General features: G+C 44.4%; 1 protein-coding gene and 1 non-coding gene across 9 annotated transcripts in view; both read left to right on the top strand.

Moving 5' to 3' along the window:
* Positions 1 to 25,760, top strand: part of KATNIP (katanin interacting protein) — a 174,042-nt gene that overhangs the window by 68,053 nt on the left and 80,229 nt on the right. For all 8 annotated transcript variants that reach the window (XM_045521107.2, XM_045521110.2, XM_045521112.2 and 5 more), the window contains 3 exons: positions 2,615 to 2,743; positions 18,518 to 18,770; positions 23,362 to 23,493. In XM_045521107.2, coding sequence (XP_045377063.2) covers positions 2,615 to 2,743; positions 18,518 to 18,770; positions 23,362 to 23,493 — 514 coding nt within the window. The remainder of the gene's footprint in view (positions 1 to 2,614; positions 2,744 to 18,517; positions 18,771 to 23,361; positions 23,494 to 25,760) is intronic.
* On the top strand, positions 9,863 to 9,969 carry LOC123618581 (U6 spliceosomal RNA). Its single transcript, XR_006727040.1, has one exon. It is a non-coding gene; the product is annotated as a U6 spliceosomal RNA (small nuclear RNA).

Here is a 25,760-nt window from a genome sequence, read left to right as displayed (position 1 = left end):
CAAACAGCCCCCCGCTCAGGATCAGTCTGTGCAAACAGCCATCAGCCTCTTTTAGTTGGGGAGGCTGGTTTGCAGCCAGGTTCAGTCTGTTGTAGCCCTAGCACTGCCCCATGTCTCAGAACGCCTGCATGTCCTTCAAGCAAGAGGCATGGTACTTCCCTCTTCTCCTTTGGCCATTTGGTACCTCGGTTAAATGGACATATATTCCTTCCTTTGCAAGCCCCCAAGCTCCCTGCAACGCCAGGCAGCCTGTCCCTCACAAGCTATTAAGCTCCATTAGCATTCCTGGGCGCGCGCGTGCTCCGAATCAGCGTCGCCCTGCTCGCCCGCACTTAATTTTCTCCACCGTGAGTGCTTGATTGTATTTCTTCCTTCCCTTTTTTCTCCTCGTCTTGAGGGGGCACTCCGTAAGGCTTCACAGTCAATTTCCCCTTGGAGTTATTTTCCTGCTAAGTGAAAGAGTAAAATGGCCATGCCGCTTTTTGGCAAAGGCAGAAGCCTTAAGAGATGCAATCTGAACAGGGAAGGGGGAAAAACAAGCATGTGGCTAAATATACTCAGCCCCCCTCACACTGTTTGCCAGCACAGCCTGACGTGGAGCAAAAGGAATTGCTGTCCGCGTGTGTACTTTTCTTCTGACCTTCACTGTTAAAACACACCAGCCTTTTCACCTTCCATCGTCTCCTTAGTCAACTTCAGTTTCTTGGCGCTCTGAGTTCACAGACTGTCATGTACAGACTGGTTCTGTTGGCCTCTACCTGCCGTTGACTGTGCTTTTAAAAGATGTGAATTACAAGCTGACTTTTAAGAATTAGGAAATTCCATGTCAAAATCTGAACTGGGGACTCCTCCTGAAAAATGGAAAGATTTGGGAACCCCATTCTTACATGACAGTGGAGGAGAAGGGAGCTGGGGAGTGAGCAGGAGGAGAAGAGCTTCCAAATACAGGGAGCAGCAGGTGCCAAAGCCCTGAGGCAGGTGGACAGCAGGGAGGCCATTGTGGCTGCAGCTGAGCAAGCAAGGAAGTGAGGCCAGAGAAGTACTCAATGCTCAGATGGCGGAGGGCTTTGAGCACTGAGGTGAAGATGAGGGATTCTACTTTGAGTCAGAGAGCAGTTTAACAACTCCAGGGAAAGAAAGATGCCTCTTTCTAGAGAGTTCCACCAAAGTTCCAGGTCTTGGTCACATTGGTTTTTCTTGGGCTGTGTGTCACAATGGATGATTAGGCTCCATTTAAATGCTTTCAGTTTCATTTAAGAACCAAGAATGAACTTTTACATTTTTTTCCTATTATTAAGATATCCTTTGTTCCCTGATAATATATGATCAGCATTAAAAATTCAGATGATACAAAGTAAAGTCCTTTCATATTCCCACTGCCCCAGAGATGGTTCCTATGGATGGGTGGGTATATAACCATCCAGACTAAAAATTGCATATACCCATTATATTCATTGAAAGCATATATTAATTATACCCAAGGCGAGGTAGGTGATCTGGAAGGTTCTGGTCCTGGCCTATTCCCAGTGAGTGGTGGTTTCCATGTTTAGTTATCAGTCCTCGAGAGCATGACAGGGGATGGGAAGAAGATTTGCCCCGCCAGCCCCTCCTGACATCTGCTGGAATGCCTTCTCCATGTGCCTTCTCTATTGTGTGGATCCTGGGGTGGCATGAATTGGATATTTGCCCTCAATTACAAGTCAGTGTTTTACAGCCCTTGTTACTTGCTGACACAGATGAACAACTAAAGACCTGTCTCAACCCATGTGCCACCAGCAGGGCCACGTGTGGACTCTTCTGGGGCCCACTGTGGCTCACCCACCTGTGAGTGCCGTGTAGGCGAGGCAGCTGTGCTGTTTGGCCAAACACCCCCCAGGGGAACAGCCCAGCCCCTCTGTCCCTGGCGGGGCTCTTCAGCAAATCCTTTCAGTCACCCTTCATTAATTTCAATGGTGAGACTGAAAAAGGAGGGGATAGTTTTTAGGGCAGTTCTATTGCTTGGGAACTTCTGTTTAAGGTTACCATATAAATAACCTTTGAGCAAATGCCTTTTTTTTTCCCTGATTTTTTTTATTGTTCTTTCCACATAAACGGGATTATACCATCAACACTATTTGATAGTCCCACTTTAAAAAAAAAAAACTGGGGGGTTGGTAATTAGGTTTATTTATTTTTAATGGCAGTGCTGGGGATTGAACCTGGGACCCCGTGCATGCTAAGCATGTGCTCTACCACTGAGCTATGCTCCACCACTGAGCTATACTTTCCCACCCATCCTCCCCTGATAGTCCCACCTTTTTAAGTCAAAACATCATGCCAGGGCCATCTCACCACACCGGTCCTCACTCAGCCATCTGAACCCAGTGGCTCCAAGTGCTGTTTAGATTGTTGGTGGCCTGAGTTTGAATCCCGGTCCATTTACCAGCTGTGTTCCTACAATGGTGTTGATAAAGCAGGGATGAGTTTGATCAGATCAGCTTTGTGAGCAAAAACAGAGAATGACTTAGTGAGGAGAGAGACGTGAGGCGCAGAGACTGATAGAAAAAGGGCCCCGTACACCTCCAGGGCTGTCAGTTGCTTTTTACCATGCCCAGTTCTCTCTGCTTGTCCCTAGGGTACCAAATCTCCCACCAGCACCACGCCCTGTGATTTTAATTTCTCCCTTCCGAACGTACATGGACACCTCGACCCTCCAAGCTGTACGGACAAAGAAAGGATCCTCTTAACTATTCAGGATGTAATGGTAAGATTGACTTTCACATCCTAACCATGCAAGGCCAGGGTCTTTCCCATACCAAGCAGCCGGGCCATAGGGGAGACCCCACCAGAGAATCTTCATGGATTTCCGGGAAAACAACTCAGATCATAACAGGATTTGGTGTTAATGAAAAAACTCTGGCCCACCCACCAGAAGATTTCAAACAACATGCAAGAGGTATGACTCAATAACACTTTTCTCTAATGAGAGTAAAACTCACATTAGATGAGCAGGCACTCAGCGCCAAGCACTGTGCAGAGTGTATGACATCCGTCACTGCATTCATTAACCCTGTGAGTTAAGTGCCATTTTCATTCTCATTTTGTAGTTTGTGGAAATGGAGGAATGATGTTGCTCACCCAGACCTCAGAGAAGCTCAGACCCCATGACTCCTTGTTCCATGGAATTAACAATCATGGGCTGGGAACTGTGCTGAGCTGATTTTGCTTCCGAAAGTACCCAGGTCTTTCGGGGCAGGGTCTGTTGTGAATATTATTGATGTTCTGCCTGGGGACGAGGTGTTCAGAGGTGGCCACCTGTCAGTTATGCTTAACTGTTTTAAATGATGATGGAGAAGACCTCTCCTCTGCCAAGTATTTCCCCAGTGAGCCCATAGCTGGGAACATTGATGAAAAATGTTTTTCAAAAGTAAAATCCAATAAGGAAACAACCAGACAAAGCCAAATTGAGGGACAATTTAGAAAACAACTGGCCTGGAGCCTTTTAAAATGTCACTTGCATAAGAGAGAGAAAGGCAGTTCTGGGTTACAGGAAGCTAAAGACATGCTGCGGTTATGTGATGGGAGATCTTTGTGGGGGTGGGGGGGATTGCTATAAATTTAAGGATTGTTTGGGGACATGAATGAAATTGGAAAATGAACTATATTGTGTTAGAAAATAATGCTGTATTGATGTTAAATTTCCTGAATTCGGTAATTACATTGTGGTGATGGACGAGAAGATCCTTGTTCTCAGATCTCTGAGAACTGGTGAAGAATTGGTGAATGTAGGTGAAGGGTATTTGGGCATTCATTATACCCATCTGTTACACTACACTGACACATATTCTGTGGGCTTTACATTTTTCTCAAAACAAATTTTTAAGAAGCTAGCACATTAAGGAGGAGATAAGCTGCTTCAATAGAGCTAAGCACCAGCAGAGGAAGAAAACTGAGAAAAGTGAAAAAGAAGACCTAGTTTAAAAAGCTTAGCAGGATTTTATTGATGTCAGTTTCTGGATTGTGCTACTGTCCTGCAGGCTATTACCGTGGGGGAAACGGGATGAAGGGTACATGGAATCACTCTGTATTGTCTACAGTTAGCTCAAAATAAAAAGTAAAAAGCTAACTAAATAAAGCAAACACAAATGCCCAGGTCCTATGATACAGAGGTTTTGATTCTGACCCTGGGTTTGGGCTCAGGCACGGCTCCTCTTTTTTAGTGCCCCGCAAGGCTGTAATTTGCAGCAATATTTGAGAACCACAGTTATAAAGAACAGAGCTGTGGATCTCAAACTTTGATATGCACAAGAATCACTCAGGGTATTTGTTTAAGATGCATATTTTAGGTCTAATTTCTAAGCTAAGAGAATTGTTTGTAGGAGGTAGCACAGTTTTTAACAGAAGAACTCCTGGGGATTCTGAATCAGAAGTCTTGACGATTAGAGTCTACTGCAAATGTTAGAAACGTTTTAGAGATAATTTGGACTTTGTGGCTTGGATTTGGAAACTATAAAAAAAAATCAATGTTAAAGTTCGAAGTTAAAATCTCTTCTATATCATATAAAATTAAGATAACTGTAAAGTAAAAAACAAAAAAACAAAAATCTGGAGGTTCACAAAAGCCAGAAAGGGATGGGACGGGGCTCTGCCCTTGTCTTCAAACCATACCCTGCACTCAATAAATGAAAGATACAAAAGCATAATAGCTCCTGGCAATGTCTCCTGTATTACAGATCAGTTTCTATCCAGAATATTGACCATTAGTATTAAGAAAAGACTAAATTATGTTTAACATACGTTTTTTAAAAGGCAAAGAAGTCTTAATCTGTTTTAGAAATATTTTCATATGAAATTATTTTATTTAGGTTTTTGGCTATTTAAAGAGGTGAATTTTACAGACATAGAAAACAAACTTATGCTTACCAGGGGAGAAAGGGGCCAGGTGGAGGGATAAAATGGGATTTTGGGATTTGCAGATACTAACTCATATATATATACATATATAATAGATAAACAACAAGGTCCTACTATATAGCACAGGGAACTATATTCAACACTTTATAATAAGCTATAGTGAAAAAGAATATGAAAAGAAATATATATATATATATACACATATATGACACTACCACTGTGCTGTACACCAGAAACTAACACAACATTGTAAACTGACCAGACTTCAATTTTAAAAAAAGAGGTGAATTTTCCATAAATAGAAAATTAATTTTGTTTTGTTATATGAAGGCGTTATTATATTAAGGAAATGAATATGCATCCTTCGTATTTGGTTTTCTCACTTTAGTCACATTCAAAAACTGTCTCAAACTTGAGAAAAAACAATTCAGAGAAAATAGGGGCATGTAGGAGAGAATTTCTTATTCAATATGACTTGAAAAAAAAATTATGCTTAAATTCAAGAGAAGAGTTGAAGTATATAGTGGTAAGTGGAAGAGGATGTGGACCTGGACCCATGAGCTCAGGCCAGTTTCAGCTCACCAGTGTGTTTCATTGGCTGGCCTGCTATTGTGCTGTCATCATCATTGCTGTTCTTTTATTTCGAATTTGAAAACGTTTATTCTAAGTATGCACCTTTCAGTTTGTCCTGGTCCGCACCACTCCCTATTGTATGACACTGGGACTACATTGCCATTTCAGGCTACGTTCCATCTGCTGAAGATGCTGGAGCTTGTGGCTTCTGTTTTAGAGAGTAAAAAGAGCAAGCGACTGGGACTCAGAAAGTCTGGAGAGGGTAGTTGGGGCTTTTCTAGAAACTCTGTGAGTTTCTAGAAGCTCCTTGTTTAAGTCACACTCTTTCAGAGCCCATTGCCTCTCCTATGACAAAACGTGGGGGGGTAGGTTGGATATTTCCTGTGCCTGTCAGCTCTGAAATTGGAAACCCCAGGGAGGAGTTGATAGGTGTTCCCATATTGCAAAATCCCCAGGAGCAGAGGACACATAATAGTTCGTGGAGCCCCCACTCATCCAAGGACTATTTCTGTAGGCTGTTTGCAAGTTACATATTTAAGGCTTGAGACACCCTTCCCCCACCCCAGATCTAAGCTTTGTGATGGCAGAGATGTGTGCTACCTCGTTGGCTGCTGTGTCTCTGTTCCTTAGAAAAGCGCCTGGCATGGAGTTAGTTTGCAAATCTTTGTTAAGCGAGTGAACTGAAGAATTGATTGAATCAATAAGTGAAAGTGGCAGCGATGTTGGTGAGGTGCCCTGGCCAGCCCACACAGCGCTGAGTTCAGTAGTCACATCACTAAGTTATAATTATGGTGACAGTATTTCCCAAACTATGAATCAGGACACATAGTCTGACAAAGAATTTTTGTGCTACTTAGGGTAAAAGAGTCAGTTTGGGAGATGTAGTTTGGATTCTGAAATCTTGGGATTTCTGGCAGACAGTGCTAATTAAGATGAATATTTTAAGTGCTGTGAACGAGGTTAACAGTGAGGTAACAGGTGGGATAACAAGCACAGCACTTGGCCTGGGTGGCAGGGCAGGGCAGGGAGTGGTGCATACATAGGAACAGTCTACACAGCCTGGCTGACTGTCATCATGTGGAAATAGGGGCCTGGTGGCTTTCCATTTTTAAGGGAAGCCAAATAAGTATCTGGGTTTGATTGTGTTCGGTTTCGCCTGTTTTGTTTGTTTGTTTGTTTGTTTTTGCTTTTTTTGTTTTTAATGTTGGTAACTAATTCAGTATTTTCTGTGGCCCAAAGTATGCCTGCTGGCCAGATTTGGTCTTTGGACCACAAACGTGCAACTTTTGATTTAGACTATGAAAGCTTTGTTAGCTCCTGACAAGAGAGGAGGAAGAGGTTTTTATCCTTGCCAGTGGCACTTGAGTTAGCCTTTCCAGTATCCAGAACCGTCAGGGCCATGGTGTCCTGAATGTCGCTGGATAGCTCAGACCAAAGGACCACTTGGCTGATGATATTAGGCAGGGCCTTAGCGGGTGGGTCAGACAGCACAAAGCCAGCTGAGTGGGAATAATTCAGGGACGAGCATGAGTGGTTCATGTGGGGTGATGCTGAATGAGCACTAAATACCCATGAAATGCAGGTCCAAAGCTGAGGGATGTAGTGATCCCTTCACTCAGTAGAGCATTTCTATAAGTAAAGATAATGAATGGTGTTTGACTTCCTAAAGCATCTTTTTCAATCTTAATGAAAATTAAAAAATAACATCTGAATCAATATTGGAATAAAAATCTTTTTATTTCTTGCATTTGTAGCCTTCTTAGAATTTCTTAGGTATTTTCACATTATTTCGTATCATTTTATATAGCATCGAATATATGAGTGCTTTCTCATTCGGAAAGATTCAAACAGTTAAGAAGTAAACTCAGTAAAATATGAAAAGCTCTCTCTACCAAATCAGGCCCAACCTTCAGTTCTGTTAAGCATGTATTCTTGATTAATTTTGTTATTCATTCATTCATTTATTGTTTTCTGTTTCAGTTCATTTCTACTTTTATCTTGAGTCCTTCCCTAAATTTTTTGGTTTAATGTATTGCTTTCATTCTCCCCCACCCTCATCCCATAACCTGGCTTCTTAATTTAAATGTTTAATTCACTTTTTTCCATCTTGTTTTCTTTTTTTTTTTTTTAACATTTTTTATTGATTTCTAATCATTTTACAATGTTGTGTCAAATTCCAGTGTAGAGCACAATTTTTCAGTTATACATGAACATATATATATTCATTGTCACATTTTTTTCTCTGTGAGCTACCATAAGATCTTGTGTATATTTTTCTAATACAGCACTTTTAAGGCTATACATTTTTCTCCAAATACTGCTTTGTCCTTATCTCACAAATTTTGTTGTATGTGTAGTGTTTTCCTTGTCATTTACTTCTATTGGTTTGTGATTTTAGGATTTTTTTTTCTCTGTATTTTTTGAAGAGTTTTTACAAATATTCTAAGTAGAGTTTCTGTGTTAATTTCTAATTTTACTACACTATGATTAGAGATTGGTCTGTTTGATTTTTGTTGTTTTGGGAGTTTTGGAGATTTTTGTTTGTAGTCTACTGGATCATTTTTATGAATGTTCCATGGTATTTCAAAAAGAGTAATCATTCTCTTTTTGGTGTAATATTCCCAGTATGTCTATTAAATTAAGCTATTAATTGTGTTATTTAACCTGGAGATCATGTTATCTCCCAGTATAGTCCCAGAACACTTACATCAGACTCACTTTGGCTTCTTATTAAAAATGAAAACTTTCACACCCCACTCAAAGATACAGAACTAGGTTGGAGTGTGCAGAATCTGCATTTTTCATAAGGCTCCCAGGAAATTCTTATGCTCATTCGCAAACCACCGTAATAGAGCCCTTCATAATTTTTGCCTATTTAATCTGGGTGATTTCTGTGAACTTGTCAATTTTCCCTTCTATTTCTCTGTTTTTGCTGTGTACGTTCAAAATCTCTGTCATAGTGTGCATAATGAGCCAAGATGTTCTCTAATAGATTATTTCTCTTATCTATAGATCTTTGTCCCATTTAAAGCACTACACGGGCCTTTTCAGTATAAGGGCTTATGTCTTTGGCATTGGAAAAATGTTCATTTATTGTTGTTATTATTGTTTTATTTTTCCATTGTTTCTGTTCTATCCTCTGGCGCTTCTCTTGGACAAATACTTGCTCAGATCTATCCTTTGAGTCTCTATAATTTTTCATTTGCATTATCCTTTTTCTCTTTTTATGTTGGTGTTCTTATGAAATTGTTTGGCTTTAATTTCTAGCACACTTGATTAGTCTCCTTTTAGCTCTTTCTGCTGTTTAGTTATCTTTTTGAAAATGTTAATGATAAAATGAAAACTTAAGATCTCTAGTTGTTTCTTTTTCATGGTGAAAATGTCCTCTCAAATCTCTCCAGGGGTATTAATTTTCAGTATTCTAAAGTCTTTCTCTATGAACGCTCTTAAATTGGGTATTATTTCTTTTGTCTGTTAAATCTGGTGCCAATCTTCAGGGGTTTTGATTTTCCCTAAATGTTTGGTCTTTCTTACTTGTCTGCTCCTCTTGGTATTTGAGAATCCCGCTTCCTCTGCCTGTTCTGTTTGATGTACCCTGACTCTGGTGATTGTGGGGTTGGGGCACAACCCTTTGGAATGCTCCTGAAAGCTATGTGCCTTAGCTTCTCTTCCACGTATGGGAGCTCCTGGTCTACCATGGGGACAATGACCTCCTGGGGCATTGCCCTGCCTTCCTGCCCCAGGGCCCACACTCTAGGTGGCAGCCTGTGGTGAGCACCTCTGCACTTAATGCAGCTGGGGAGGGGCCAGCATCCCCAAAAGCAGCCCCCAGTGAACACCCTAGAGCTTCCTCGAACTCCACCTAGACTCTGGGCTCAACTTACACACACATACACAGAATTCCTTCTATGGAAAATTTTACTGCTCTGTTTTGGCCCGTAGTTTCCTCTGCTTTTACTTCTTCATAGATGTGATCTCTGCTCTCTTGCCTTCAGGAATTCCTCAGAATTTCTAGTGGTCCAGCAGCATTCTGTGTTGTTTGGTCTCTATCCCTCGAGCCCTATCCAGTTTCCTTTCCTTGACCCCTCAGCCTGGGAAGGCTCCTGCTCTGGGTAGGCTCAGGTGAGGCAGCCACGGCACACTGATGCCACAGGGTCTGCCCAGCGCCTCCCTGCCAGGAAAGGGTGGGGCGCCGGTACCCCTCTGCTTTCTGAGTCTGTGCTCTTCCTCTTCCATCACTCCACTCCCTAAGACAAGGGTGGCTTTCTTCTTCATAATAGTTCAAGACTGAACTCTGGGATGCTTCATAAATACATTTAGCTTTGAATGAAAATCAGTGAAAGAAAATCCAAGCTTGGATGGGGCCAGTAAGAAAGTATCAGAAAACCAAAAACATGTGCTCACTTTGGCAGCACATAAACTAAAGTTGGAACTGTACAGAGAAAATCAGCATGGCCCCTGCACAAGGATGACATGCAAATTCATGAAGCATTCCGTATTTTTTTTTTTTTAAGAAAACCAAAAACACTGCATAGGTTCTGGAAGCTCAGGTGTAATTCAAATTTTCCTATCCATAGTTCCATCAGAATTGATGTTGGGAAATGTGATTTTAAAAGTACACAGTGTGGACCCTAAAGTTAGGGCTCAAGTCTCTTTATTCTGGGAAGTTTGTGATCTCGATGCAACCAGGCTTGAAGTGTGGGCTGCTGAGCTTTGGATATGGGTTCTTGACATTCATTATACTTGTTAATTTTTTATGAAATGTTGTCTTCGTTGTCAGATGATAAATTCCAGGAGAACAGGGACTCTGTCTTATTCATCACTCTATACCTAGCCCTTAGCAATCAGACCTACTTAAGGGGACAAACATATTCAACAATGAATGAATGAATGAAAAGAAGAATAAAGTAGTTAATTAACCCTCAGTGCAGGGTAAAAGTCCTTTCTGGGCCAGGTTAATATATGTAAAATGGCTCTGATAATACAGTAGGAGTTAGTGGGAATTATTGCAGCTAACTGTGCACGCGATTCCCAATTTTGTAAAATTGCCGATCAAATGAGAGACATTATTGGGGGTAGACTGTGCATTCATGACCTCTGCCCCAGAGACTGCTGCTTCCTCTTGAGAACTCTTTTAAAGTGTTCAGTGTGGCTTCATGGTCTAAACATCCGATCTTATAGGCAATGTCAATAGAGTCTGAGAAATAAAGAAAAATAGGCTGTCATCTCAATGTTCAATTTGCTGTAAAAACTAGACCTCTGTTACAGCAATCACGAAACACTAATTCATAGTTATTATCTCATTGCATCCCTTCAACAACCTTGTCAGGTTGTCAGGGCACATTTTCCCATGTGAGAGGTGGGGGCTTGAGGCTCAGAGACATGCTTGGGGACGTAGACCTAGCTGTTCCCCTTTCTAAGTGTAATTAGAGGTTGAATGCTTCATCCACTAACACCTAACATACACTTAAACATGTTTAGTGGCTTCCTGGCAGCTTTGTGTCAAAAGGTCACACAGGCGGGTTTTGTCAGTTTCGTGTAAGCCAGTGCACAGTCGCCGAGCACCTGACTTTCATCTCGCTCTAGAGACTACTGGCTTCCAAGGCATTGGTGCCGGGCATGGAACAAACGTGAGCACAGGATGAAAAGCCTGGACTTTGGAGTCAGACGGTCCTTCATCCAAACCTTGGCTCTGCCATTGCTAGCCGTGTGACCTTGGGCTGCTACTTAAGTGTTCTGAGCCTTTAAGATAAGGATTCCCACACACAGGGGTGGTGGGAGGCTGCAGGGAGATAAGGTGCAGGGAGCGGTTAGCTTGGTACCTGATATGTCACAAAAGCTTTGTAATTGGTAGCTGCAGCTATTGATGATATTATAGGTGTTCTTACCATTATTGCAAACATTTTGTGGGTTACAGTCATCTAGTTTCACTCTTTTCCTAGCCCTGCAGAAGAGAGGAAGATCAGGCATGTAAGGCACTGATCCACTGACCATCAAACCCCAGCCGTGTTTTAGTCACTGGTCTGGCATCCACCCCTCCCTCCACCTCCTTCCTGGTTCTCTCGCGAGGAGGCCAGTTTGTATGCAGTCCCATCACCCACTCTCCACCTTTGCAGCCTGGCCTCCATGCAGAAGGCTTTCTGTTGAAAGGGCTTGAACTTCACATTTTCAGGGCTGAGCTTCGAAATTGCATATAACAAGGTTTTAAAGCAAAGCCGTAATAAGTTTTCACAGAGGACTTTCTGGATGGCAGCTTCAAAGCAACTGGTAGATCCCCCAGCATGGGGTCCCTTTGAAGTCTCGGCAGGTTGGCTTTCAAAGCGACTAACCCAAGGTCCTCTTCTTTCCAGATGGAAAGGCTTTGAGCCGCTTTCTTGAGGGAACGTGACTACTCACTTAGTCTCCCCTTTGCCCCGGAATAGATGGTTTTAGATCACACAGGCATTGTAAGGGTCTAGGTTCCTGAAATTTGCTCACCCTGTGTGAGCAAGTGTATTATTTTCCTTTGTGAAGAAGATAGTGCAGAATCTAGGCTTCATACCTATATACGTGTGTGTATATATATGTATACATTTGTAAATAAAATGATAGCATTTAAATTTGCATTAATTTGACAGAAGCAGAACCAAACTGAAACAGAAGAAACTACTGGCATTCAAATTTCATTTTCACAAGAGAGATTTCTTGACATTTCCCGTCAGTTTAATAAATTATGAAAATATATTAAGAGGTCGGAGTTGCCATTTTTTAAAAATAACTCCGTGTTTCTGTTTAAGATGGTTGTGAATTGACTAATCTGCTGTGGAAAGTGAGGCTGGGGGTGCACCCACACTGCCTGCCCTCTTCTGGTTTTTGTGAGCTTAGCTAAGATCTTAGGTTTAGAACATTACGTTTCCGTCCATAACCCAGCTATACACAGCTGTCCATTACACTTGACCCTTAAACAATAGGGGTTTGAACTGCTCAGGTCCACTTGTATGTGGATTTTTTTTTTTTTTTGGATAAATGTAGTTACTGTATTTTCATTTTACAGATCTTTAACTAAGTTTGGGGAAAAGTTTGTGTTGGATTAGAGATCACAGTATGTTAGATCAAGAGGACTGGGGTCTGTGTTCTCTCCTATCCAGCCTGTCTCAGCTTCCTGCCCTTGGGTGAGCCATTTGTCAGTTCCTTTGTTTTTGAAGCAGAGAGAGCAGCACATGGATTTTCGACTGCGTGGGAGGTCAGTGCCCCCAACCCCCCTGTTGTTCAAGGGTCACCTGTATTTCTTGAGTCTCTAAACGACTTCAGTGTCCACCATTAGACCTGTTATCACTGCCTCTCCTGGTCTGTGTTGTTTATTTTGATTTTACTTTTCATTGTTTGGATTTCATCATTTAGAGGATTTTTCCAAGAAGGACTTACAGGCGCTGTGTTGATACTCCCTGACGTTCTTCCTGTTGAGATTGGTGGCCTGTAACTTTTAAATCTGGACCACTCGACTGGATCCAGGGTTAGACGCCACCCCATCATCTGCCAGCGTCAAGCACCGCCGATCACCAATTTCTGAGTCACTCTTCTGGGGACAAGATGTGTTCCAGGGTTAGAGATCAGTGACTTTTCAGACAGCTAGCTGTTCAGGGCCCTCCACACCACTGCTCCTACCACTCCTGTAGGGAATTCATTTATTTTCAGGAGTAAGGAACAGGATTTAAACATAAATGTTAAAAAAAAAAAAACCCTGAAAAAAAACACAACAAAATAAAAAATAAAGAAGAATATTAAAAAAAAGTAAACACCTAATTTTTTTCTAATTATAAAACTGGAAACAGGCTTATAATAAAAAATTAAGTAGCAGAAAACCATTCCTATAATGCCACCCCAAGAGAGAGCAGTGTTAATAGTTTGATGTTTATTTTCCCAGATTTTTTGTGTGCCTGTATGTACACATTCTAATATAATAATTCTCTTTAAAATCAGATTTATAATCTATGTACATTTTTCAACATGCTTCTTTTTCCTTGAACATACATCTTGCTATCTTTCTGAGTAAGTGCATGGTATTTACCTCCCTCTCTGTAAGCGCTGCCTGAGGCTCCGTTGACTCCCTGTCTATTAATAATTTAACCCATCCCTGACTGATGAACAGGCAGATCATTCCGTGTAATAAATGATGCCTCGCCGGGCTTTGTAGACTTAAGACTGAAGGATAAATTCCTAGAAGGGCTGAGTTGGAGGGTACACACGTTGTTAATTTCTAGTCAGCCATTTCTGTCATCTCTGCCTCCAAAATATGTCTCAATATGCATCTTGCATCCCCATCTCTGCTGCCACCTTCATCTTTGCCTGCTGCCGCAGCTGCAAATGTCATCCTGTTTCTGTCATGTCCCGGCCTCTGAAAATCCACTTTGTGTCCAAGAGTCATAGTGATCTTTAAGGAGAGAAATCCGATAACGTTGTATTTCTGCTTAGCACCCTTCAGTGGCCTCTCATTGGGCATAAAAGAAAATTCAGACCCTGCTCCGAGACCTACAAGGCATTGGCTATGTGACCCCTCCCGCTGCCTGCGTGACCCTATCCGGCTCCCTGCCCTCCCCTCCTTTGGTTCACACCGCCCTCCGGCCATTGCCACCTCCCTGCCTTTGCCTCTGCTGTTCCTCCTGACAGACTAGCGCCCCAGACACCGGCCGTTTTTTCATCAGCCAGCCTTCCCTGACCAACTCCTAACAGAGCCTCCATCAGCCCACACTCACTTTGTCCAATCACCCAGGCAGACTCTTTCCTCCCCAGTCCCGACCACATCCAAAATGCCCCTGTTTCTTTTTCTTTATGCGTTGATGGCCCGAGGCTTGGCCGTCTTTCTCCCCACCGTTACCTCAGCTCTGAGCACAGCGCATGTGTGAACGGACGAGTGATGGTAGTTCCCCCATCATCTTCCCCATTGGTTGGACCACTGCAGAATGCAAGTGAGTCTCTTTTACCCTTGGATAATCTTGAAGGAGCAGGGTGCAGTGGCTCAGGGCACAAGCAAGTCACGACTCTGCCACTTAATCATTGTGACAAATTGAACCAGCTTAAAGGCTTTAGGCCTCAGTTCTCCAACCCGGGGTTGGGGGGTGGATCTCTGAAAATTCAGTCACTTAAAAGATGGGGTTGCAACATTGTGAAGGATTCTTAGAATCCTAATGCCTCATCCAAATTCTTCCTGGAACCAGTGGTGAGTGATGGCTCCACTCTGCCTCAGACACCAGGAGAGATGATTCCGGGCCCTGGGACTGACCAGGACTCCCAGGCAGTCACAGCAGTCTCCCAGCTGGGCATCTCCCAGTCCGCTGGTACCCATTTTTTATCATTTTTGATCCACAGTGACCGGGCAAGAATACAGGGGATGCAGCAGCAGGGATCTGCCCCCTGTTTTCTGGCCGAGCCTGGCCTCCACCCCCGTAGAACACAGAACTGAAGATGACCCCATTTGAGATGGGGGCTGGGTCTAGAACGGGAGCCAGTTGCTTGTCCTGTTTTCACAGGAGTTCATGTTATCATTAGAACATCAAATGAGAGAAGGAGTTAAACATGTTCTGTAAAGTACAGACCATTATTTCACTGCAAAGGATTACTAGCTTTACAATCACCAAAATCGCTGTTAAACAGCAGGCCACCCAGGAACTCACGTTTCACTGTGGAGGAGCAGTAAATCTGTTCGCCCTCCAGCTGCCCACCACGGTCAGACTTTGAAGACATGAGCCATGACCTCAGTCTGGCTTCCATGGAGGTTACATGGATCATGGTAATGCACTCAATGAGAAGACTGTGTTATCATCTTTTTAAATGCCGTTGGGGAATACGTGCTCTCTTTGACATAGGGTTTTTCAGTCACACCACTCTTGACATTTAGTCAGATAATTCTTTGTTGTGGGAACTGTCCAGTACGTTCTAGGATGTTTAGCCTTATCCCTGGCCTTTACGTACCAGTTGCCACCAGCCCTACCTTCCCCCAGTTGTGACCAAAAATATCTCCAGTAATTGCCAAATATCCCCAGAGGGGGAGCAAAAATCGTTCCCAGTCTGCACCACTGCTTTAATAAAACAATTCAGTGAGGCTGGGATTTGTTATCCCATTTTTATGGATGTCAAAATGTAGATTAGGGAAGTTAAGTAACCTGCTAAGAGTCACATTGCTAATGCTGCCTCTGAGGCAGGTGGGTCCTCTCCAGCCCTGCTTACAGCTTCTGCCCAGCCACTGGCATAAATTAGTCACTCAGCAAATACTTGTCAAGCATCTACTGTATGCCAGGCAGTGTTCTATTTGCTCAACAAATACCGCTGGTACTTGATACTGGGCAGGGTGGGAGGGAGAAAGCTGTAAGAGATGGACAGCTGTATTAGTCTCCTACTGCTGCTCTAGCAACTGACCACAAGCTTAGTGGCTTATCTTACGGTTCTGGAGGTCAGAAATCCAACTTCCGTTTCACTGCTCTAAAATCAAGATGTCAGCAGCCCTATGTTCCTTCTGGAGGCTCTAGAGGGAGATCTATTTCCTTGCCTTTTCCATCTTGTAGAGGCCACCTACATTCCTTGGCTTGTACCCTTTCCTCCTCCTTCAAGGCCAGCAGTGTAGCATCCTCTCTGCTTCCTAACCTCTGCTCTCATCCTTATGTCTTCTTTCTGACTGATCTTCCTGGCTCCCTTTTAGAAGGACCCTTGTGATTACATGAGGCCCACCTAGATATCCAAGATAATCTTCTCCATCTCAAGATCCTTAACTTAGTTATATGTGCAAAGTCCCTTTGCCAATGTAAGGTAGCCTTCACCGTCCAAGGGTTTACAACTTGGACATCTTTGGGGCCTACAACACCCTGTCTTCTGGCCTCCAAAGATTCGGGTCCATCCCTCATGCAAAATACATCCATCCCATCTCAAGGTTCCCCAAATTCTCAACCCATTATAGTACCAACTTAAGTCCAAAATATCATCCAAGTCTCATCTGCTCAAAACTCCCAAATCTCATCACCTACATCTAAATTAGATAAGGAAGAGACTATGGGCATTACTTATCTTAGGGCAAAACTTTTCTCCACCTGTGAACTTGTAAAACTAGAAAACAAGTTATCTGCTCCCAAGTGCAGTGGTGGGTCAGGCACAGGATAAGAGGGTTTCTCTGTTACAAAAGGAAAGAAGAAGTTTAAAGGAAAAAAAAGAGTCACCAAACCCAAGAAATTTTAAAATCCAACTGGGCAAACTCCATTAGGTTTCAGGGAGTGGGAATAATTCTCTGTAGCTCAGGATTCCACCCTCTGGGCCCATGGCTCCACCTTGGGAGTCATTCTTCCTCTTTCATGAAGGGTAGCATGTATTTGCTGCTATGTAGTTTTATCAACCTGTTTCCTGCCTGTAGAATTCTGGGAGTCTGACAGCTTCCTTTTAGTTTGTCCTTTCCCTCTCCCATGCAGTCCTACCTGGCAGTGTTTCTGCTGGTGTGACATTTTCAAAAACGATGCAAGTCTCCTATGTATATGTCTGAGATTCACTCCATGACACAAGAGGCTCCTCCACAAATCCTTCCTGGATAATCCTGTCTCTACTCCTGGCTTCTACTGAGATGTCTAAGGGGGTTCATGTCTAAGCTCCTCAGTGTGACTGAGTACTCTAAACTGTGGCTCCTTCTGAGGTGTTAGCAAAAAATTGTCCAGCTGCACCCTTGGTTTTTCCTCCAGAGCATGCTTTTCTGACAGTGCTTCTCCCAATTTTAGCATCTTTTGCAACCTGGATAGGCTGAGAGTTTCCCAAATCATCAAGTCCCAGTTCCTTTTTGCTTAACAGTCTATCCTTTTCCTCTAGCACTTTACTCTAAGCAGCAAGAAGGAACCAGACTGTTCTCTTTAACACTTTGCTTGGAAATCTCTTCAGCTAAATATCCCAGTCCATCATTTACAAGTTCCATTTATCACATAACTACAGGACATAGTTTAGCTATGATTCTGCAACTATGTAACAGGATCTTTCTCCCCTCTCGTTTCCAGTGACATGTTCCTTGTTTCCTGAGCCCTCACCAGCAGCACCTTTAACATCCATATTTCTATCATTGGTCTTTTGGGGATGATTTCTCTAAGATGATCAAAATTTTTTATATGGCACTTCTCACTTCTTCATGAGCCCCCACTAATTCACTGGGTCCCGGGTTAAGGACTTGAATGTCTCTGGGGAGTCATTATTCAGCCTGCCACAGCAATTGTTAAGTTTATGGTCAACCATAAACTTGATTGTTTCTTGTTTTCTCACAACTATGTTAGATACCACAAGGCCTATGGGGACAGTATGGGTAGGCTGAGCGGACAGACTGGTTTTCCCAGAAAGTCCAGTTTACACTTTCTGTCGCAGTGTAAATGGAGTGGTGCCCTTAGTCCCTTTCTTAAGCATCCTGGCTTTGGTGATACATTTTCTGATCACTGTTAAGTGTAGATCTTAATGCTTTAAGATCATAAATCTACAATCTCATGGAGATGAAACATGTACGAAACATTATCAAACGGCTATAGTTGAGTCCTAAATGCTAGGACACTTCAGTGCTTCCAAGCATCCTTCGATACCCACAACTATCTGCCAGACATTTCACCAACTGGAATATCAGGATCATTTGGAGGCCTCAAAGTGTGTGGTCCCTGGACCAGCAGCATCAGCATCACCTTGTTAGAAAGGCAGACTCTCAGGCCCCATCCAGGACCACTGAATCAGAAACTCAGGGGGCAGGACCCCACAGTCTGTTTTAACAAGCCCTCAAATCAAAACATACGTTACGCGCGCGCGCACACACCCCCACACACGCTTAGCAGCATCCTAGGCGTGTGAACACCACAATTAATACTACACATACTGCTCTGTCCGGAGCAGAGGGCTTGTTTGTCCCTGCCCGTTGTTTCCTCATCTTCAAAGCGATGGCATACATGGGTTGGGATGATTTCAGTAAATGTGAGTTTGGTGGGAATAGTTCTTCAGTTCTAACGATCGATTTTCAATGAGGTTTTCTCACAAGGAACATATTTCATTTTTCACTTCTCTTCTTGACTTTTGGCAGGAGCTAAGAAGAAGCCTGGAACTTAGTGTAAATCTACAAAGGAAAGAAAAGGATTGTTTCAGCGACGAGTATGACTCTATCGAAGAAGACGTACCCTCTGAGCCAGAGCCCGAGGATCATCCTAGAGATGACCCCCCTCCTTTCAGTGGAGACCCAGGCCAGAAGGATGTTTCCAAAGACCCGGAGACAGAAAGACACCCTTTCCAAGGCCCAGACACCCTCGTAGTGCTGGAGTTTAACCCGGCTTCCGAAAGTAAGCTCTGTCTTATGTGGCATTTCTTTGCCTTTGATGTCTCTGGATCTAATAGTAAGACCTAAATTTCCATCCGTACTGTGGATTCAGCTTTGGGAAGGCTGTCTCACAGGCCACGGGGTACATCAGTCAGGTCTCTGCTGATCGCAAGAGGCGAAGGCTCACAAAAGCTTACAGATGACCCTGAAATTCTGGATGGTAAATGTCTGGCAGGTAGTTGTCGGGGGCTGTCCTGGGCGTTGTAGGATGATCCGCACGCCAGCTGGCTCATGAAACTGACTCAAGCAAAAGGGACTATTTCTTGACTTGCTGACTGAGGTGTCCAGGGCTGCAGCAGGACTCATTTCTCTCCCCACTCCCTCCCTCCCCTTCCCTTCTCTCTTTCCTCCCTCTTGTCTCTGCCTTCTTTTGTCTTGGTATCATTCTCACACGCTCTTTCCTCACATAGACACAGAATTGAGACATTGGCTTTGCAACTCCATCAGAAAGTGGATTTCCCTTCCTAAAAGCTCCAGCAAATGTCCCAGGCCTGGCTCTGGAACTCACATTGGGGTCATGTCTCTGAACTAGTCCCTGTGGCTCTGATAGGCCAGGTCCAGCCAACAGGACTACTGGAGTGTTTATCACCACCCGAATCACATGGACCAATAATAGCTTCCAAAGGAAAATCAAGCTAAATCTGAAGAAGGGAAGCAGCTGGCCACCGACAATGGCTATCCACTAGAAGAGGCTTTTCAGAAAAGACCCTGGAAGTTAGACTCAACAAGACAATTGGTGGGTAGCAGGGAGAGCCTACTGGACAGAGTCCTTACCCCCTATCCCGAGCTGGCATGGCCTCTGCCTCCTCCTCCCTCTCCCTTAGGAGCTCATTCTCCCCAGAGCTGAGTGTGCTGTATTTCCTGAACCAAACCCCAAGCCCAACCAGGGGGGAAGCATGAATGAACAGAAGGAAAGAGAAGTGAGGGAAGGTTTGAGATCAAGCAGTATTTTCATCCGCCAGGGCTGCCATGACCAAATACACAGACAGGGGGCGCTGAATCAGCAATGGAAAGGTATTTTCTCACAATTCTGGAGGCTGGAAGTCCAAGGTCAGGGTGTGGGCAGGGCTGATGTCTCCTGAGGCCTCTCTCCTGGGCTTGTAGATGGCTGTCTTCTCCCGGTGTCTTCACACGGTCTTCTCTCTGTGTGGGTCTGTGTCCTGACCGCCTCTTCCTATAAGACACCAGTCAGATGGGATTCGCGCCCACTCTCAAGGCCTTGTCTTACCTTCACTGCCTCTCTAGAGACCCCATCTCCAAATGCAGCCACATTCTGAGGTACTGGAGGTTAGGACTTGAACACGTGAGTCTTGGGGGGACAGTAATAACAGGCAGCTCTGGAAAGTCTACACCCAGCGGTTGGTGGCTCCAGGGAAGAGAGCATCCCGTCCCTCAGCCGTGCTCTCCCCATGTTCTCTCACCTCCTTGCTCGGGCTCTTCCCTCTACCTCGATCACCACTTCGCCTCTCCCCTCCACTCTGACCCACAAAACCTGGCTGTGTGCTTTTCCCTCCAGGCTCAGCTCGGAGACTGCTTCCTCCAGGAAGCCTCCTTGGCACTGCCAGCCCAGCCAGCTAGGTTGGTGCCTCCTCTGCCCCATAGCATCATCATGGCACTCATCTCACTCCCCAGTTGCCTTTCTCCTGCTCCGGCCTATGAGCTCTGCCAGGAACAAGACAGGGACATGCCAGAGACAAGACAGTCATTTCTGGGTGTGAAGAACCAGGCACCGGGCCCCAGGCACAGTTTGAGAGATCCCAGGGCATAAAGTGAAAAGGGAGAACTCCTCTCTCTTGCCATTTTACAGTTTTTAATGATTAGATTGTTTGGCAGGCCTTGCATTGATCGCAGTGATGTCTGCTATGGGTGGGCGGGGGCTGCCCAGTCTGTGAGCCGTTGGGGGCGGCATGCCCACTTCCTACCGCCACTCTCAGCTGCCGCTTTCATCCGCAGCCTCGGGCTGGCTTCTTAGCCACAGCAGGACACAGGCTCCCGCCAAGAGGAGCAGGCGGGAGGCCGAGGGGCCTGTTATAAGGTCTTCCCAGACCCCAGCATGGGACTGAAGTTCTGAACTAATCCTGAGCATTTATTCAGGAACAGGCAGCCCTAACCGGAAAAGGTGTGCTTGGTTCTGGGCTGTTCCTTCATTCACTCACTGGGCACGGATCCGGCCCCAGGCACTGTGGGACAAGATGGGCCCAATCGTTCTCCTCCATCACTTAATCGTAGCAGGGAAAACAGACAATAAGCACATAAACCCATAAAAAATAACAGTTGTCATCACTGATTGAGTTCCTAGTAACCTGTGTCAAGCTCTATTCCCTGGGCTTTACAGGTAAGTCCCTCATTTAATCCTCACCACACCCCCAAGGGAAGTCCTAGTCATTGTACTTGTTTTACAGATGGGGAATCTGAAGCACAGAGAGGTCAAAGAACCTGCCTAAGGTCACACAGCTAGAAGGGGGCAGAATGGGATTGAATCTCCAAGCAGTCTGAGCCCAGATCCTGAGTTCTTAATCATTCAATTGAATAAATGAACCAGATGAAGTTACAAAGCGATCGCTGGGCTTTGAGGAGCCTATGAGTCATCCCACTCCTCTCTGTTTCCCCTTCGAAGCTGTGAAACAACGAGAGGTGGCTGTGGGACTCTGAGAGAAAGTGAGCAAATGATCACCTTTCCCACTGGGTAGAGCTGGATTGGTGGCTGGTCAGTACTGCCCCTCTGCAGTAGACAGAACCTGTCCCCTAGAAGCAGGCAGAGCTGGACCGCTGATGGCCTCGGCATGGTGGAAGGGAGGCCGTGTGACCTGAGGTCAGCTTCCCCTGGAAGAGGAAAGGAGGAGGGGCTGAGATGAGCCCTGATGGCCTCCTACCCCCACCTTTGTCCTTCTTGTGAGTAAGGGGCAATGAGTGAGTGGCACAGAGAAAGACAGGAGTTATTTTTCCAGTGGAAAGGGGAGGGCTGGGTCATGGGTCAGAAGTTTGACGTGAGCCTCACTGGGCTAAAATCACTCTGTCAGCAAGGCTGTGTTCCTTACGGAGGCTTTGGGGGAAAATCTGCTTCCTGGCCTTTTCCACCTGCTAGAGGCTGCTGCATTCCTTGGGTCCTGGCCCCCTTCCTCCATCTTCAAAGCCAGCAACATTGCATCTCTCTGTGCCTTTCTTCTGTAGTCCCACCACCCTTTGACCTTCCTCTTTTCCCTGTGTGTGTGTTTGTATTTTATTGTGGTAAAATAAACATAACATAGAATTTACCGTTTTCACCATTTTTAAGAGACAATCTAGTGTCATTAAGTACACTCACACTGCTGGATAACCATCACCACTGTCTATGTCCAAAAGGTTTTCATCATCCCAAACTCAAACTGTTCCTCTTCCACTTTTAAGGACCCTCATGATTACATTGGGTCCAAGATCATTTTCCTAGTTTAAGGTCAGCTGATTAGCACAGTTAATTCCCCTTGGCCTTGTAGCCTAACACAGTCACAGGTTCTGGGAATTAGAATGTGGCCGTTTTTGAGGTCCAGTATTCTGCCTACCCTCCACCCACGAGGCTGGCTGGGGAAATACATGAGATGGTGTGTGCCCAGGACCTACCCCAGTGCCACCTCCCTCCTTCCCCTTCCTTCCTTCCTCCTTCTTTCTTTTCATTCCTAATTCTCAGATTGTTCCAAGCAGTAATATTCGTGAAACTAAGGTTTGATATGCTAGTTGCTTTTTTTTTTCTGTACACATTAAGATAGACAGTTGCTTAAAACGCATCTGCCCCTGTAGCACCTGGGATCATCTCCTGTCCCACCAGTGGTCCAGGCACCCTTCTTTGGGAAACATTGACTATAAATCCTGGCCTGGGGTCCCTTCACTGTCTGGCTTAACTTACCGCCATCCAGACCGCAGCCACTCACCTGCCACATACATTGCATCTCTCAAGCCTACACACACACTGTTCCCTTTGTCTGCGATACACTTCAGCAACATCCCAGTCATCTGGAAGGGCTTTCTTCACTGTTGGCTGCACCCCTGTCAGCCCCATCCTCCAAACTGCATCCTCCTTCTGATCCTGTTACCAGAAACCTTCTGTCCCAGCCCCGCTCTCATATCCATTCAACCATTCCTTATCCTTGGCTAGGCTGAGTCCCTCAAGGGCAGCAAATATGTTCTACTATGCTTTTCCAACTCCAGAATATCCTTTGTTGCACCGTTATTTTATGTACCATGCTGCCAATGAAGTCCAACACCCTATCGATGATAAGACTTGTCCCTCTTCAGAAATGTTCAAATTTGAGAACCTGTGTGTGTCCTAGAATAATTCATTTATTTACCAAAATATGGTGCTTGGCTCATCATGGCTCTCAGCAAACTTGTTTTGTTGTCAGCATTATTTACACCTCTAATCCCAAACTAGCATGGGGCCTGGCACAGAGCAGGGGCTCAGTAAATATTTATTGAATGCAGAAGTGGACGCACAAATTAACAGTTGCTGGAGCAGAGTGTGCTAGCTCTGCTTGCACTCAGTGTTTCACATATAAACAGCTGGGTTTCTTTTTTAACAGGTAAGAAAAAGGAAAGGAATTTGTCTGCTAAGCGGAAGGACAATGCTGAGGTCTTCATTCCCAGCAAACCTGAGCCAAATCTGAATCCCCAGCCCCCAACCGTGTTCCCAGACCAGGAGAGGGCATACTCAAGTAAGAGTTCTGGGGCCCCTGAGCGGGGCTGGGGCTGGGCTGGGATGACTCTCAGTGGGGTGCCGTGATGGAAGAGTCCTTGCGTCGTTACCCTCCTCCCCAGGACCTGAGCTGACCTTTGGCAAATGTATTATTAAAGGTCTCCAGAGAAACAGAACCAATAGGATGTGTGTATGTCTATATACATATATATGTATAGAAAGTGCATTATTAATAGGATGTGTGCATGTATATGTGTGTGTGTGTGTGTATATACACACACACATATATAGAGAGAGAGAATATATTTATTATCACGAATTGGCTCATGCATTTATGGAAACTGGCAAGTCCAATCTGCAGGATAAGTCAGCAGGTTAGGGACTGAGGGAAAGTCAGTGTTCCAATTCGAAGGGCCAATGTTGCAGGTGAAGTCCGGAGTTAGTCCGCTGGAGGATTCTCTCTTACCCGGGGGAGGATCAGTCTTTCTGTTTCATGCAGGCCTTCAACTGATTAAGTGGGGCCCACCTATACTATGGAGGGTAAATCTGATTTCTTCTATCAATTAAAAAGTTACTCTCATCCAAAAACACTTTCTCGGAAACACCTAGAATAATGTTTGACCAAGTATCTGGGCTCCCCATGGCCCAGTCAAGTGGATACATAAAATCACAGGACTTCCTATTTCTATAACAAGATGTGGTAATAATTGAAAATTTATTTTATTTTTGTTTCAACTTTTAAATTAACTTGCTTACTTTATATGGGTAATAATACATGCAAGTGGTACTAAATTCTAAAGGTACAATCATATGATATCACTTATATATGGAATCTAAAAAAACTGACACAAATGAACTTATTTACAGAACAGAGACAAACCCACAGACATAGAAAACAAACTTACGGTTACCAAAGTTGGGGGGAGTAGAGGGATAAATCAGGAATTCAGGATTTGCAGATACTAACTACTATATATAAAATAGATAAACAACAAGGTCCTACTGTATAGCACAGGGAACTATATTCAATATCTTGTATAACCTATAATGAAAAAGAATATGAAAAGGAATACTGAATCACTATGAAACTAACACCACCAGAAACTAACACAACATTGTAAATCGACTATATTTCAATTAAAAGATTTAAAAAAAGTTTTAATTAACAAATTAAAGTTACAAGAGTTTATGGTGAAAGGTCAGTTTGCCACTCTGCTAATGAAATGAGAGGGTCCATTGATTGAGTACTTACCATGAGCCAGCCACCATTGTAAGCTTTTATTATAATTTACTTATGTGTATTACATAGTTTACATACATGCTAATTCTATATGAAATTTACTTATCTATATATAAGTAAATTATATATGTAATTTATATATGCAAGTAAATTATAATCCTTATCATCAGCCTTTGAGATGGGGTCTGGCTTGTGCCACTTCTCAGATGAGGCACTGAGGCACAGAGCAAGTGACTCACACAGCTGGAAAGCAGCAGATCTAGGCCTCAAACACTGGTGGAGCAACTCCACTACTGTGTCCTTAACCAGCAGACTGCACACATGGAGGCAGCAGATGAATTGTCTCAGCCTGATGCCTTGGATCCAAACCAGTGGCTGCAGTGACCCTCTGGGGGCAGCTTGCTTCTGATTACTGTGACCCAAAGGACCTCAAAGAGCTCAAGGTATTCTGGCATCCCAAGAATTTGAAACCCTGAGGTTCCCCGGGGTAAAATCCAGCCCCAGCCAGCCAGCCTTCTTACACAAGAGGTCAGGGGTCCTGACCTTGCTGACCATGATGTTCCACCCATGTTGATGGACAAGCTGCAGGGACTGTTTCCCACAGGGCCAGGCCAGGGGACCTGGTGGTGGGAACCAACGCCTCCTCCAAACAGTCACTGTTCTCAGACCTGGACCAACGAACTCCAAGCGTGAGGCCTGAGGCTTACAGCTCTCTTCCCAGCAGCTCAGGGCAGATGGGAGGAGGAGGAGGAAGTGACAACAACCGCTTCCACTTCCTGTGCATTTGCTCCCTGCTATGTAAATATTGTCTTGGTTTGGATTCCTTAGAACCTGACTCTGAAATAAGGATGCAAGAACAAGTAATTTAGTTGGGAGGTGGTCCCTGGGAGGGGACAGGAAAGGAAGGTGCTAAAACTGGCTTTATCACCAAGCAAGTTCACTGGGCAAGTGGTGAGTTACCTGGCTGGAGAGCTCAGGGGGCAGTGCTGAGCAGAACCCTGGCATTTGACCACTGCTTCCTGCCCCAGGGTGAATGAGGGACCCAC

Source organism: Camelus bactrianus, chromosome 18 (genome assembly GCF_048773025.1).
Source record: "Camelus bactrianus isolate YW-2024 breed Bactrian camel chromosome 18, ASM4877302v1, whole genome shotgun sequence".
Classification (NCBI taxonomy): domain Eukaryota; kingdom Metazoa; phylum Chordata; class Mammalia; order Artiodactyla; family Camelidae; genus Camelus; species Camelus bactrianus.
Note: the sequence above shows the minus strand (reverse complement) of the source record. Positions and strands in the feature narration are given on the sequence as shown.